The sequence below is a fragment of the Notamacropus eugenii genome, chromosome 1 (assembly GCF_028372415.1).
Source record: "Notamacropus eugenii isolate mMacEug1 chromosome 1, mMacEug1.pri_v2, whole genome shotgun sequence".
Taxonomy (NCBI): Eukaryota; Metazoa; Chordata; class Mammalia; order Diprotodontia; family Macropodidae; genus Notamacropus; species Notamacropus eugenii.
Window position 1 is genome coordinate 616,906,866 of NC_092872.1, and position 16,979 is coordinate 616,923,844.

A 16,979-nucleotide genomic window follows, 5' to 3' on the forward strand; every position below is an offset into this window, starting at 1 on the left:
CCCTTCTCAGCATTCTCATATAACTTCTCCTGGGACAGTGCTAGAGTGATATATTAAGTGATTTGGACAAACCTTATTCTAAAAACTGTAGCCATATATGAGTATGAAAACTCACATTTACACTGTACTGGAAAACTCTGTGGTCTACGTTACAGAGTGCAGCCATCTCTGGGTCAAACTTTTATAAAGAGACATACTAGAATTCCCAAATTTTATACCACAAAGAGACCTAAGTGATAGATAACCTAGTCCAACCCCCTCATTTGTAAATGAGTAAACAGATTCCTAATGAGCATAAGTGATTTGTCCCAAAACTAACTAGTGGCAGAATATGACCTCGGGCCAAATTCTCCTATTTAGAGGGGAAAAAATCCCAGCATTTTTAATTATAAAATAAAATGTTGTAAAATAACAATTGCTTCAGTGGGATAGGCACTCCTCCATTGTTGCAAATACCAACTCATCCATGTTCCCAAATGGGAAGACTAGAGATATTCCCTTTGCGTGGAGGAAGAAAATAGTTGAGATAAACCTGACCTGTCCATCAGCTCAGCTGGGAAGGGAAAGGGATAGGAACGTGGGGAGGAAAAATGATACCATCCAAGTGTTTAACAGATGAGCAGTGAATAGAGTGTTGGATTACACTCCAAAAGCCCTGAGTGCCAATCCTGCCCCAGAAATGGAATCTAATGAGATAACATATATGAAGCACTTTGCAAACCCCAAAGCATTCTATAAATGTTTGTTTAAGCAGAAAGTTCAATTCAACTTCCAATAAGCATAAAGCTGAATTATCATTGTAAAGAATAATGGTCCACATGTGTATGCATGGGCATCTATATTAATGATGAAGTCCACCATCAAAGCATTGACACCAGTTAAACATACAGAAGAAAATCATAAATAGTCATATTTGCATAATTTTAAGTTAAGATTTATTTCCTAAAGAATATATGTCCTTTGTATATATACATTCTTATAGATATATATGGGAATATATGGAATATATGTATTTATATTCATTTAAACTCCATATTCATGGGGATACATATGTGTGTGTGTGTATCTAGATCTTTGGGCTAGTATAAATGCATACAAACACCACTTTGACTTTATTTATGGCAGCCTATTTTCCACCTCTCTACAGATTTATCTTTCTGAGCCTTTAAGATACAGGGAGAATTTGATGACATAGTAAATCTTTCCATTTCATTCATTTTAGGACTCTTCTTAGCCAGTTAAGAGCCAGAGGAGGCTGGATCATAAGGCTGAATGATTAAGACTGTGTTGACACAGGGTCATGAGTGGGTGGCAGCCACAAATGGCCCAGAAGTACCAGCTAGGCAGGAGAAACAATGCACATGTTTTTCCAGCCATTTGGGATTGAACCTAGGTCTGCCTCCCTGCAGTAACTCAAGCATTACAGAGACAACGGCATTGTTTCAAGTTGGGGGAATGACCAGCTACCATTATGGATATAAAGAAGGCTGCTGACTTCATAGACAAAAAGCTCTCTTCATATCCCACCTCATTCAAAGTATCTTTACCTCCAGGATTCAAGGATAGAAGTCAGCAATATTTTGGAGAACAAAGCCCAAGATGTAAATCCTCATCTGCTCTTTCAAACGACTTTGAATGTTTCTTTAAAAAGCATATGGTATACTACTAATCTGGGCATCATAAATACACACAGAGACTTATGAAAGTTTGCTCTTATTCACACACCATTTTTAGTAAAATGACTGTGAAACAGATTTGGATAAGCGGCAGAGGAAGGAAAGAAAAGCTGATGTGCTATTGACAGGGAAAGCTCTAAAGAAGTCAAGTAAACAAGCATTTATTAAACACCTGTTGTGTGCCAGGACTCTGCTAAATAGAGATGTTTTGTTCTCCTTCCCTTTCTTTGCTGCTGTTCAGTTGTTTCCAGCCTGACTCTTCATGACCCCATTTGGAGTTTTCTTGGCAAAGATGTTGGAGTCATTTGCATTTCCTTATTCAGCTCATTTTACAGATGCGGCAAACAGAGTTAAGTGACTTGCCCAGGGTCAAACAGCTAGTAAGAATCTAGGGCCAAATCTGAACTCAGGAAGATGAGTCTTCCTGACATTAGGCTTGGCACTCAACCTACTGTATCGTCTGGCTGCCTCACCTCATTCTTAGACCCTTTTTATTATATAGGGATACTCTGAAGACATATAGACACACATACACCATACATGTATGTACAGAGGATGTTTAAATATTCATATATATGTATTGTGTGTAATGTTATTATAAGCTCCAGAAGAGCTTATATATATTATATGTAAACATACATATATGTATGTGTATACATGTATATATGTATGCATATATACACACAATATATATATGTGATGTTTTATAAGGTCCCTAAGAAAAGTTTCAGGTCTTTTGAAAATACAAGAATATAAGTTATGTGACTATTTGAAGAAAGACAGAACCCAAATTTCTGACAACTGTGGTCATTAACACTCATGATAATGAAGACAAAGTCTCTGTGTAAAAGGAGTTACTTTAATGGTTATCAATAACTACACTTACTCTAATGACAGAAATAGCCATGAGGCTACTTATCCTGAGGAGCAGGGGGGACATGGTAGTATCAAGAGCCATGTACATGAGAAGGAACTTTTCCTAGACTTCTTTCAAATGAGTGAAAATCATCTTGATTCTCCACCACTGGCCTCCCTTTTACCTCCTTTGTGTTTATCTTTTTTTTTTCAAGGAAAAATTAGTAATGATTAAACAGACTAGAGAAACAGGCAAACCATTAGATGGCTGCTATGGCTATGCGATCTTTTTAAAAAGCAATATTATATATTATTATATTACATAATAATATGTTATATATTATATAATGCTATGATTATATAACAAAAAGCTTAAAAAACTGTTCATAACCCCAATTTGACACTGTATTTCCAGTTCTAGAACTCTACACTAAGGAAAATATTGGCAAGAAAAAAAAGGCCATCTTAATACCAGAATATTTAAAGCAAGATTATTCATGAAAAACTAAAGACATGCATATTCCCAATAATTAAGGAATAGGTGAAGAAAATGGATCTATCCACTGCACAAATACAAGAAGAAATGACAAATTTACAAATAAAGATGGGAAAGCAAATAGAAGTAGCACAGAGTGAAGAAAACAGGATCAGAACAACATTATTCACACTGACTTACAAATATGTCAATGCTATTAACAGTAACAGCAGCAGTAGCAACAATGGAATCCAAGAAGTCAAGTAAACAAGCATTTATTAAACACCTATTGTGTGCCAGGACTCTGCTAAATAGAGATGTTTTGTTCTCCTCCCCTTTCAAGAAAGAAGAAAAAGAAATCAGAGGGAGAGGCAGAAACAGATGAGATGTTTGGCTCTATCTTAAAGACAACAGATGATTACAATTAAAAAAAAAAACAGCATGTAAAACAAGGAGGAACCCAGTCAGGATTAGGCCAAGATTTTGTATTTTGTTCTTTGTTTTGTAAGTGTTCAGAAGTAGTGGGTGAGCAGGAAAGAAAGCAAGGCTATCTATGAGATTGTTTTCTAACCTCTTTCTAACTCAATGGCAGACCCCTTTCCTTCTGCCATAAGCTTTACACTCACTTTCTTTTCCCTTTACCTCATAGGAGCAAAGGCTCGTAGATTTAGAGATAGCAAGGACCTTAGAGGTCATCTCTTCTTACATGAAAACATTGAAACCTGGAGGGGTTAAGTAATTTGCTCAAGATCATCATAGAGACAGTAAGTAACACAGCAAGGATTCTAATGTATGTCTTCTGACTCCAAACCCCACTCTGCTGTGCTGCTCACCCTGCAATGGGACTAAATGAAGTAAAGTCTCAGTCTCCATTAAACTACTGCAAATTTCTCATTTTTGTTTTTCTTAGAAAGGAGTAAATGACCTTAGAAGGAATAAATGTCATCTGATGTAGAGAAAAGTATGGTGGGCTTATAGCTAGAAGATCTTGGAAATACAATAGCTGATTAAGAATCTGATGTTTATGAATGGAATTAGGATTTCTGGACCCCCTACTGGAAATACAAGAATGATGGTTAAGGACAGAATATATCAATAGGGATACTTGACTAGGGATAGAAAATAGTAGGGATCCTTGGCTAAGGATAAAATATATCCAACTAGAGCTGACAAAAAGGCATTTTCCTGAAGTCTTGCAAATCTATTCAAAAAAGCAATAAAATGAAAAGGAAGGTGATGCAAGAAGAACAACCTATGCAAATCTATGAGCCAGACATCCTACAGAATAGCTGCAATACAGGAAAAATAGTAATAGAGACAGAATCTATGGCTTCAAAATGTCTATGGACAAATGCACAAAAGATGGGTGACAAGCAAGACGAGGTACTGATCCTAGCACAAAAGGGCAGAGTTCAAGTATCACTGACTGAAGAGGTATACTTAGAGATGTGTTCATCCTTCATTCCTGAAGAGGACCAATGACATTACATCTTAAAACTAAAGGGGGAAATGTAGTATTTGGAAAAAGATCAAGAGAATCACAATCAATTAACTAATTAGCATTTATTAAGCTCCTAATATCAATCAATAAGCATTCATTAAATGTCTACTTATGTGGTAGGCACCATGCTAAATGTCAGGGGTACAAAAAGAAGTTCTCCAACACACTGAGCTAGGGAATCAAACAACAAAAATTAAATAATCCCTGTTCCTCAAGAAGCTTACATTCCAATTGGAGAGACAACATGTACATAATTTGTATGCAAAAAAAATACAAAATAAATACAATTAAACAAAAAAAAAGTTTATTGGGAGGGGCAATGGTAGCTGTGGATAATCAGGAAAGGTTTCATATCAAAAGTGGCACCTGAGCAGGGTTGTGAACAAAACACGAAATTCTATAGTGGCAGAGGAAAGAGTGCTGGCCTTGGAGTCAGAATGATCTGCATTCAGAGCCTGACTTCAACCTTTACTAGATATGTAATCTGAGGCAAGTCATTTAAACTCTGTGAACCTAAATTTTCTCATCTGTAAATTTGAGCTAATAGAGTCTCACATGGCTACTGTGAGGAATGAATGAGATAATAGGTTGAAAGTGTTTTGCAAACCTTAAAACCCTGCATGAATATTAGCTATCATTATTCTATGATGTGGAGATGAGGAGAGAGTGATCTCCAGGTAGAAGGAGCAAGCATTTCAACGACACAAAAGTGAGAATCTTTTGTGAGGAATATAGAGAAGACCAGTTTGGCTTGTCCACAGAATACATCAATATATAATAATAGGACTGGAAAGGGAGATTGGATCCAGGTTGTGATGGTTTTTAAATGTCAATAAGAGGAGTTTTCATTTGATGCTTGAAGCAATAGGGAGACATTTATGATCAGATTTGCAATTTAGGAAAATTCCAAGCTGCTTTATTTTATGGGCCTAGCTCTTGGTTCAGGATAGCCTTGTCCCCAAAACCTTGGCACAGTTTTGATAATTATGTTGAGATATTTATTATTAAAATAGAAAGGGACATGGAGATCTTAAGAGGCCATTGCCACCATGGTACAGTGGATGGAGCATTATGAGTTCAAATCTGGCCTCAGACATTCACTAGTTGTATGACCCTGAGCAAGTGACTTAATCCTGTTTGCCTCAGGAATAAGCTGGAAAAGGAAATGGCAAACCATTTCAGTATCTTTGCCAAGAAAACCCCAAATGGGATCAGGAAGAGTCATGACACAACTGAACAACAACAATAACCAACATACTGGGTACCATGCTAAACAAGCTCTGATGAGCAAAAGAAAAAAATAGTCCAGGTGAGAGATGATGAGGAGGTTCTGCACCAAGGTAGTAGCTATGTCAACTGAGAGAAGATGCACTCAGAAATGTTATATAGGGAGATTTGGCAAATGATTAGATATGTGGGGCAATATAGGATAATGATAGACAATAAAGAAGATGGATGGCGCCCTTCATAGATGTAGGGAAATTTGGAAGAGGGGTGGATTCTGAGAGAAAGACGATGAATTTTGTTTTAGGTATATTGAGTTTGAGATGTATAAAAGATATCTACAGTTTGAAATAACCAACAAGCAGTTAGAAGTACAGTCCTAAAATTCAAAGGAAAGATTAGAGATAGAAAGAAAATAGAAGAATCCTAATATCTTGGAGTATACTCACAGTTAGAAGGCATCAAAAGCATGACGAAATAAAAAAAAGAGCATGAGAAGAAGGGATTGGAGAGGTAGAAGGAGAATCAAGAGAGCGCCATGTTTTTAAAACCAATAGAACAGAAAGAATCCAAGAGGACAAGGTGGTCAAAAAACTTAACATAGACTTAGATGAACCAAAGAGTCCAAAAGATAGAGGAAATATGATAGAATGAATGCTAAAGCAAGCTGTGTTGGGAGGGTTGAGAGTGCTGGTGCTCAGAATGATCGGTAACTGATGAGACAAACTAAGAACATGAAAAAAATTAAAGCTATTTTTTGGGGAAAAGAGGAGGATCATGGAATCGATAGGCTCGTCTCACTATGTATCTGTCTTAAATCAGAACCTTGACCCACATCTGCCCATTTAACTCTGCCCCTGTCTGTGCTCTTCTGCCTGCCTGTGCCCCCTGCAAGGCACCTTTGAATATGAGTTCAGTCCATTTATTTCATCACCTTGTCCATGACCTTCCATATGGTCAAACAACCTGGACTCATGGATTTAATCTCAAGACATGTGGTTACTATGCACCTCCTTTCCAAATGAACTGCTTCCTTCCCTCTCTCCTTGCTCCCATAATTTTTGGTCTGTGCACTTCCCAAGTTGCTTTACATTATGGGCCTAGCTCTTGGTTCAGGATAGCCTTGTCTCCAGGCCATCTGGCATGGTTTTGATAATTACATGGAGAACTTTCTTACTGAAATAATGGTGCTATGCTTACAAGTCGAGTTAATTGATCCTTGTGGTACTCAATTGGCAAAACCAGTATAACTTTATACTATAAGACCCTCCCCCCAGGTATGCGCCTGGCCTTAAGACTTTCACACCATGCCTCTGCTGCAGTCTCACCCTTCCTGGGGGCTCCTCACTGAACAGGACATCTGCCATGTCAGACCTCTTCTCCCCTTTGTAAATGTCTTCCAGGTCCTTCACTTTGGAGAGGGGCCTTGGCAAAGCAACCTTTATTCCCCTCCCAGCTGTGCTCCTAACTTTCCAAAGTTCAGCACCAACTCTTCACACCAGTAAACCCCCATCTCCCAAAACCTGCTCTTCAGCTCCCTTCTGTGAAGTGTCTTCCTCCATTGGACTATAAGTTTTTTAAGGGCAGGGACCGTCTTTCTTTATGATTGTATTCATATCCATATCATTTACTTCAGTGTCTGGTATGCAATAGGTGATTAATAAATGCTTGTTACCTATATATCTAAATAGGGCTCTAGCATGCCATCCCATCTCCTTCTATACCCATCTCCCACATCTCAGCATCTTCATGCTTAACAACGCCCCCTACAGCAGCATTTCCAAGTCCTTATTCAAGCTTACCCACTTCCATTCACTACCAAGTTTTTTCAGCTCTACAACATTCTTTCTTCCCTATTATTAAAATTCCTATTCCCTAAGTATACCTGGTAGAGGTTAGAACATGTAAAAGGTGTATTAATAGAGTATTTGCTTTCCAGTCTTTTAAATTATTTTTGTAATATCTCCGCAGAAGTTGGTTTAGGATTTATGGATTTGTGAAAGAGTCAGACAGTGCCTACCCTGCCCTCAAGAGGAGGACTTAAGAAGATCACCATCTAATGGGCAGGCAACATGCAAGCAAATATGTTCAAACAACATATACAGAATAAGTGGAGATAATCAAGAGAGGGAAAACATAAGAATGACAGAGAACTGGGAAAGGCTTCCTAGAGAAGGTACGATTTTAGCTGGAATTTGACAGAAATAAATTCCTCGTAAACACTTGAGAGCCTTATGTGAAAAGAAAGAAAAATTCTAAAGGATGAAGGGGACTCCATGAAAGCCTGTGTCTAAGCCCCCCAAGACTATTAAATGTATAACCTGTTCTTTAAAATCTCAAAGGACCGAGCTTCTGCCACCACTCTATTAATAAGAAGAGTCTTCCTGAATTTAACATGCCAACCTAATTCTTTCCTGCTACAGTTCAATTTCCTTTTGTTAGATCTGACAGTGTCACCCCCTTTCTCAAAAAACACCAACGACTCCCTATTACCTTCAGAATCAAATATCTGGTGAAATATACAAATATGTATACATATATGTATATGTATGACACACACAGTGTCTGGCACATAGCAAGTACTTAATCAATGCTTTATTTGTCTAACTACAAACTCTTCTCATTGGCTCCTCATAACCTAGCCCATTTTTACCTTTCTGGTCTTCTTACACTTTATTCTCCTCCATGAAATCCATGATGAAGCTACACTGACCTATTTGCTGTTCCTTGAATATGACTATTCACCATCTCTGCACCTTTGCACTGACCATGCCTCCTAACTGGAATGCTCTTTCCCCTCACCTATACCAGAGTTTCCTTGACTCTTTTCAAGTGCCATTTTCTTCAGGCCTTTCTTGGTCTCCTTTGCTTCTAACACCTTGCCTAAGATTATTTCCATCCACCCTGTGGATATATACATACACACATATGTATATATATAATACTGTATTGCATGTACCTAGTTATTAATATGTTGAGTCTCCAGTTAGAAATGTGAACTTGCTAATGGCAGTCATTGTTTTTTCCTTTCTTTGTATTCTTCCTGGACCTAGCACAGTACCTGGGACAGAGGAGGTGCCTAGTACATGCTTGTTTCCTGATTGGCTGACCCTAAGGACATAACAAAAGATGGTCAACATCCTCCTTATAATAGATAAGTCTTTGTTCCTTGTAATTATTGCCATTATTCAGACATTTACAAGTTCACTGCTCCAAATTCCAAATTGATTTTAGGTTGAAAATATCTTTCTTCCTGTCATTATTTACTCTGGCTCCTGCTTTTGGCTGGGGCTGGGAGTCAGAGTGAGACAGGATGCTTCAAATACAAGCAACAGTCTGACCAGGAAGTTCAACTGCAGTGGAGATGGGAAGAGTGTGGTACTAAGTGAAAGGTACTCAGGAAACTGAGTAGTTTCTTTACCAAGTCCAAGTCTCAATGCCATCAGTATGGTACAGGAAGGGATATGTGGGCCCAAAAAGCCAAGGAAAAGAACCAGTTTACCAGAGAAGAAGAGGCTAGAGGGCACTATATGGAGCAGTAGGAAAAGATGCTTGCTTCCTTCCAGGGTCTCTGGGAGCCATCTGCTACTCAAGACCACCTCACCCATGCAAGGCTAACAAGCCTCAGTTGGCACCGACATAGGAGGTATGGGAAAATCTCACAGGGATATAATTGTTGGCCTCACAAATGTGCAAGTCATTTCGCATAAGTGAAAGTGACTAATTGAACAGTTATCCAGGACCTCTTCCCAGAAACATTTATTATAGTGGCAGCACGGCAAGGCAGAAAGAATGGAAAACAGTGACTCAGAATGGAGAGACCTGGGTTTGAATGCTGTTGACTTTGTAAGTCACTCAATCAACAAGTTCTGATTAAAAGCTTCCATTGTATAGACACTATATTAAGCACAGAGTACACAAAGACAAGGAGAAACAGCTCTTGTCTTCAAGGGGTTTACATTCTTCTATGGGAGACATACAGGCAACCACTAAGTACTAACAAGGTATTTACAGAGTAGATGGAAAGTAATCTGAGAGGGGGAAAGGTATTAGCACTTGCGAGTATAGGAAAGGCTTCCTACAGAACATAAGATTTGAATTGAGTCTTGAAAGAAGCCAGTGAGTAAAACATTTTAAATGAATGCTGAAAATTGTTTTTACATGTAATTGGGGAAAAATAAAATGCTAAATAAATATTTTTTTAAAAAACTGAGGGGAGGATCTAGGGAAAATAGAATGAGTTTTGTTCTGAATATGTTGAATTTGAGTTGTCTATGGGATACTTGGTTTGAGATGTCCAAAAGGTAAATGCTAACACATGACTTTAGTTCAGAAGAGAGGATGCAAAGAGGGATGGTTTTCAGCCCTTGCCTTTCTGTTAATCTATTCCTGAAACTGTGGTTACTCTAGTGGGAAAAATGAAATGAAACAAAACATGAGCTATTTTAAATAGAAGCTTCCACAGTAAAGGTTGCCTGGGCATTGCGGACCACAGCCAAAATTGTGATGTTATTAAAATTTATCTTCTATTCTTTAAAATTCTCTTTCCTCTGCATGCTAATGCTCCTCCTCTGCTCTCTGATCTGTTCTAGGTGCTCAGTGACCTACTGTTCTCTTCTCCCTTCTTCCCTGACCAAAATGTGACCTCTGAAAAGTCTCTGATGTCAGGTGTAACTATAGATCTTGAAATCAACTGGATAGAGATGATAAATGAACACACAGAAGATGATGCCATCACCAAGTGAGACATTATGAATAAAAAAGAAGAGAGAGTCCAGGTCAAAGCCTGGAGGAATAGCCATGATGGGAGGGTATGACACAGATGAAGAACCAGCCAAAGAGACTAAGAAGGAATGATCAAACGTATAGGAGAATGAGGAGAAAAGAGTGTCCTAAAAGACAATAAAAAGATAAAAAACAATAGAAAGACAAAAGAAAATAGAATCTAGAAAGAGGTGATTGACAGTGTCAAATGTACCAGACGAGAGGAAGGATAAGGATGGAGGTAAAGGACATTACAGTTGGCAATTAGATTATTGGTGACATTGCAGAGGACAGATTCAGTTGAACAATAAGGCCAGAAGCCAGATTGCAGAGGGTTTATAAGAGAAAGGGGTGGGAGGGAAATGAAGTAGAGGCACCTATTATAGGAAGTTTCCTGAAGGTGTTTGGCTCAGAAATAGTCATAATCAAATGAGGGCTCTTTAAGGTTAGGATACAGATGGGCATGTTTGTAGGCAGCAGGGAAGAAAGCACCAGATAAGAAAATATTGAAGATTAGCTAGAGAACGGGGATGACAGTGGGACAATTTTCTAGAAAAGATGGAAAGCAAAGGATCAATGGTGTAAGTCAAGAAGCTTGTCTTGGCAAGGAGGCACTATCTAAGGCTGGAGTAAAAGAGGAGATAATGGGAGAAGATGGCTGAATAATGTGAGATGAGAAGACAAGAAGAATGGGGCTTCTTGGGGAATGACCTGAGTTTTTTAAAGTGAAGTATAAGTCAAGTTCCTCAGCTGAGAGGGTAGGAGGAGAGGGTCATGTGGAAAGCTTAAAGAGAAGAAAAGGCCTGAAAAATCCCCCATAAGGGTTGAAGTAAGGATTAAAATCCAGGTTTCCTGACAAGTCCAGTACCAAATCCGCTCTATTTCTACCAGTTCTACCAGTACCATCACCACCACCATTACTACTACTGCTGCTGCTTCTGCTGCTGCTACTACTCCTACTCCTACTACTAATGCTATTGCTGTTACTGTTGCTGTTGCTGATACACTACTACTACTACTACTATTAATACTACTACTGCTACTATTACTGCTACTACTATTATTGCTGCAGTTGCTGATACTACTACTACTGCTACTGTTACTACTACTACATAAACTCATTTTTATGCTGTGCTCAGAGAGGCTAAGTTGTAGCACCTTGCATCCCAAAGGTACTACATGTGAGAGCTTGGACCTAAACCCAGGGCCTGTGACTCATAACCCTGGGTTCCTATTATCCCTTTCTGTCTCCCAATATTACTTCTACTTTAAAAAAAATCAAAGAAGAGAAATATAACTTTTAAAAATGAGATCAAAAGAAAACAATGCCATTTCTCTGATTCACGTACTTATTTCCTTTATTCACAGGACCCAGACTAAAGGAACTGTGGTTGTGTGTATGCCGTGCTTTTCTCAGTTGCAGTACAGGTAGGTTAGTTTATAATTGACTTCCAAATTTGGCAAACCTGAACAGAATTCACTATGTTCTGAGTGAAACCACAAGAATTCTGCATTTTAAAAAATGCTGGATCACGTATGATTAGGATGGGGAGGAGAGGAGAGACGTGACTGATCTGCAGGGCGATGTAAGTGGGCAGGGTAATCAATGTGTCCATGAGACAGAGCCTACATTAAAAAGAAAAGTGGTTTCAATTTTCAGTACTCTGTTTGGACTGTACCTTGGGGAGGAGGAAGGAACTAAAGCAACCTCAGCAATAAATATACCTCCCCATCCCCCAAGCCTTTCTTCTCATTTCAGTACCACATCATAGCCTCACTATGGTTTAGACTAGTTACTGTGGACTCACCTGAGAACCTTGTCACCTCTTTTAACATTTCTTCTATAGGAAAATAAGCCTTGAGATATTGTTCAGTCATTTCAGTGTTTTGCCAGTTGCTTCTCCAGCTCATTTTACAGATGAAGAAATTGAGGCAAACAGGGTTAAGTGGCTTGTCCAGGATCACATGGCTAGTAAGTGTCTGAGGCCAGATTTGAACTCATGAAGATGAGTCTTCCTGACTTCAGTCTGGTTCTCTATCCACTGTGCCACCTAGATACCCCAACAACTAACTTAAAAATGAACTTTGGAAATGCAGTCCCAGTTGCCTGAACTTGATCTCTCACAGAATTGTTGTTTGTAAGGAACTCTGTCAACCTTAAAGCCTACAGAATTTCTCCTGTAGAATGTTTTGGTGAAAATGGTGTTTCCAATCATTAATTTAATTGGCACTCACAGCACCATTTTAGGTAGCATGGGAAATACAAAGCAATAGAAAAGTCTCTCTGCCCTCAAAGTGGTTATACTCTCTCTAGGAATATCCTTCTGTTCACCATAGTAGAAACTAGCAGATGTTCTAAGGCCACTGACTTTTATCAATCAACATTTATTAAGCAATTACTATGTGCCAGGCACCGTGGTGAGCATTAGGGTTACAAAGAGTGGCCACAGAACACAAGTTTTTAGCTCTTCAACCCCATTTCCATCCCTTTCTCTTTTCCTGAAAGTGTGGTTACTTTAGTAGTAAAAAACAAAACAAAACAAAACTGAAGGTTGCCCAAGTGTTGCATACCATGGCCAAAATTGTGAAGTCTGAAGTTTGTCTTCTGTTTTCCAAAATTCTCTCTCCTCTCTATGTTGGTGCCACCCACCTGCTTCCTGATCTGTCTTTAGTGCTCAGAGATCTACAGTTCTCTTCTCCCTTCTTCCTCTATCAAAGTCTGGTCTCAGGAAACCCATCTCTAACATCTGTCACTCATACCTCAGTTAATAGGCCTGTCAGTGTACTACCTTACCATGGTACCTGAATTTTGTAATTGTTCAGTTGTTTTTCAGTGACCCCATTTGGGGTTTCCTTGGCAAAGACAATGGAGTGGTTTGTCATTTCCTTATCCAGCTCACTTTACAAGATGAGGAAACTGAAACAAACAGGGTTAAGTGACTTGCCTAGGGTCATACAGGTAGGAAGTGTCTAAGACGAGTCTTCCTTACTGCAGATCCAGCATTCTTTCCACTACACTACCCAGCTGTCCCATGTAACTTTTAGTTTTGGTCCCTACTAAAGGATTTTCAGGCTTGGAAGGAAGTTAGAGAGCATGTCTTTATTGGGGGACCAGGAGGATGGTCCTTGTGCCCTTAAAATCAAACCAAAGCACCCTAGCACTTCATCTAGTATTCTCTCCACTACATCATGACTCCCCCATTCATTCTAAGGTTTTAATTCTTCCCACTTAAAATATCTTCCAATAAGTGCTTGGTGAGTTCTCCTCTCCCTGATGAATCCCCAACTAGATAGCACTGTGCCAGCAAGCCCTGAGGCTCACAGCTTTCATTCAGAATTTTCTGAGAATATGAGTCAGACTATCCCAACTTAAAATTGTCCCCATGCAGTAGGGGTTCTTGAACTTTCTAAGGCCATAGACTCTTTTGAGATAGCTACGTGATGCAGTAGATAGAGTGCTGGGCTTGGAGTAAGAAAGACCCCAGACAATTCTGTTTGCCTCAGTTTCCTCAACTGTCAAATGGGAATGATAATAGCATCCACCTTCTAGGGCTGTTGTGAGGATCAAGCAATAGAACATCTGTAAAGCACATAGCACCCTGCCTGGCATATAGTGGATGTTAATAAATGTTAGCTCCTCTCTTTCCTTTGCCAGTCTAGTGAGGCATATGGACCTCCTTCTCAGAATAATGTTTTTAACTGTACAAATTAAAATATTTAAGATTACAAAGGAAATCAGTTATATTTAAACCGTTTAAATATATAATAAACAAAATATTTAAAAAGCAAAAGAAGTTCAAGGTTAAGAACCTTTGGTATAGAGTTTTGTAGAATACTGCTGGCTAATGTAGCCATCAAAACAACCTAATTCCCTTATGGAGGGATGAAACAGATTACAAATTATCTAAATAGTCTAATCTTCATCAAAAATACCTCTGAAGTGCAACCTTTTCATGAGGAAATAATAATGAAATTACTCACGTATCGTTTGCTCATAGATGTCTCACCTGGGTGACAACCCTGAAGTCATTCCCATTTGTGACTCAACATTTTGATGAACCCCACTGAGTAATTAATTGTGTACACAGCAGGTACTTGTTATATTTGATGAATGAGTGAACAATACAACATTCTCACCCATGTGAAAGCATGTAATTTAGATTTTGATGAAAAGCAGCTGTTCTGCTTCTAAAGAGGATATTGTGACAGGACAATTTCAGTTAGATATAAGAAACAGCCTCTGGGCCTTCAGATTAGTGATACCAAAATACATAACCTAAGGGGGTAGTGGGTCATTCGTAACTGTCCTTATGGGGCCACCTGAATGGAGTTTTGCCAGGAGTCAAGCGGACCAACTAGATGACTTCAAATTCTCTTCTGATGTTTGGATGGTTTTGAACTAGAAACAATTAGAAGCCTAATGAGACATAGATGCCATATGTTTGTTTTCAGTTTTTCTCCCCTATTAGACTGCAAGCTTCTTGGGACCAAAGACTATCTTTTGCTTCTTTTTGTATCCACAATGCTTGGCACAGAGTAGGTGCTTAATAAATGCTTACTGATTGACTGATAGAGCTTTCTAGGTGAGCATGGGAGGCTGCTTTTCTCTTTCACTCACCACCCTCAGGAACAAAACAAACTTTTGTGGTTACAGAAGAACCAACTGAGCAGTTTCCATCATAAATTTCTACTGTAACAAGGACCTGGCCAATGGATCCTCCAACATATGCTAAAGATGGGATTCTATTGGCCAGGCCCCTATGAAACTCTGATATGATAACTCAGCACATGGACATAATTTAACCAAAATAAGATCTAGTCCCTAGGAGGATTATCTACGAAAGGAGACAAAATCACAATTGTCTGTCCATCCTGGTAGATACTTGCGTTAGTTTTTTGTTTAGTTATTTAAAAAATAACAACAACTAAACCAAGTTTTGCCTCTTCCTGCCAAGAAACAATTAAACTGTCAACTAGATGACTGGTCTCCAAGAGAAAGTTAAGCGCAAACAGATGTTGATGAAAAATAAAAACCAGACTGTACCTTTGGTGAATCTCACATAACACTTTCTACAAGCTACGTCCACAAGCTGCTCTTGCCAACTTTCCACAGTTCCCACCTGCTTGGATGGCAAACCACCTTCCCTCCTGCACCCACTCCCCCAACTCCCCATTCGCAAAAAACCAGACCAACCTTCAATAAAATCAGAAGCTGCATAAGGGCGGTGATTTGGGTTGCTCTCCTCCTCAGGGTGGTTCAGAGTCTCAAGGGCCAACTCAATAGCTTCGACTAACTCATCCCTCTTATCCTTTCTCACAGGCTTCTCCTCTGGGTGGCGGGTGAGGCCCATCTCCAGCTGATAGACCTTTTGCAAGGTGAAGCTGTCGAAAGGAACGGCCGCATACTCCGTTGCCAGCTTCACACCGGCGTGCACCTCAGCCTTATCTACCTGGGAGTGGAGGAACTCCAGAAGGTTGGCCTGGGTTTTCTCAGGACGTGCCCCTGAGTCACTGGAGCGGTACTGGGCATTCTTCAGCTGCTCACTCCTTTCCTGAAGCTCATCCTTCAGCTGAGCAATTTGTTTCTTCAGGCTGCTGATGTAGCTGCGATGTTGTTCTTCCTGCTCCTGAAGAACAGCCTGGTAGCCTGCTTTCCCTGTGGGGCTATTTGCCCTGGGCAAGGCCATTTGTTCTTCATCGCCTTTCGGGGTACAGGCCAGCATGTAGAGGACGGAGACAGCACAGCACAGAAACAGAAGCAGAAGAACCACCCGAGAAATCCAGGCAAGCAGTCCCCGGCGCAACATCGTCATTCAAGGACCTGCCATGCGTTCAACACAAGCAACCCCCGCCTTGGGGCATCCCAGAATGCCAGGGTCCCCACAGGAGGATTCCCCTGGGCTAGATCATAGAGAACACGTATCTGGAGATGCATGAGCTACTTTCATCCATCTCCCATAAATCATTTAATTTCTTCCCTTCAGGCTCAGCAAGACAGACCCTTTCCACTTTTGCTCTGGCTGGGCTGTGAGGCTGAGGCAATTAGCTGAGCAACATCTCCTGGTCCTTACATTCTCTCTCATCATAGCCTTTTCAGCGTAGTGCAGATGACGAAGGAAGACCTGGAAAGAGACAAATGAGAAAGACCAAAGTTACTTAGCAGAACTATCCATTCTTGCAATATTGCAGCCTTCTAAAGGTCCTTCCAGGACTCTGCCAAAATCCAGAAAGGCTAACAGGAAAAACAATAGGCCAAAATCCCAATCAGATTCCTTAGTTTCACACTTATATGCCCCTAATTAGTCCAGATATATATGATCATAGAATTTCATAACTAGAAGAGACCTCAAGATTATTTAAGTCCAACCCATACCTGGACAGGAATTTACTCCACAACACCCCTAATGCATGATTGTCCAGTCTTTGTTCAAACACCTCCAAGTAACAGGAAATTTACTATCCCATAACAATCTATAACAGTGTT

The 16,979-nt window shown here is 39.6% G+C and overlaps 1 protein-coding gene across 19 annotated transcripts in view; it reads right to left on the minus strand.

Annotated features, from left to right (window-relative positions):
• Positions 1-16,979, minus strand: part of CSGALNACT1 (chondroitin sulfate N-acetylgalactosaminyltransferase 1) — a 409,995-nt gene that overhangs the window by 82,266 nt on the left and 310,750 nt on the right. For 18 of the 19 annotated variants that reach the window (XM_072635001.1, XM_072634999.1, XM_072634991.1 and 15 more), the window contains one exon: positions 15,690-16,617. In XM_072635001.1, the coding sequence (XP_072491102.1) occupies positions 15,690-16,308 (619 nt within the window). In that variant the 5' untranslated portion in view covers positions 16,309-16,617. Of the gene's footprint in view, positions 1-15,689; positions 16,618-16,868; positions 16,977-16,979 lie in introns of those variants that run through there. The other variant, XM_072635006.1, reaches the window with a different exon arrangement.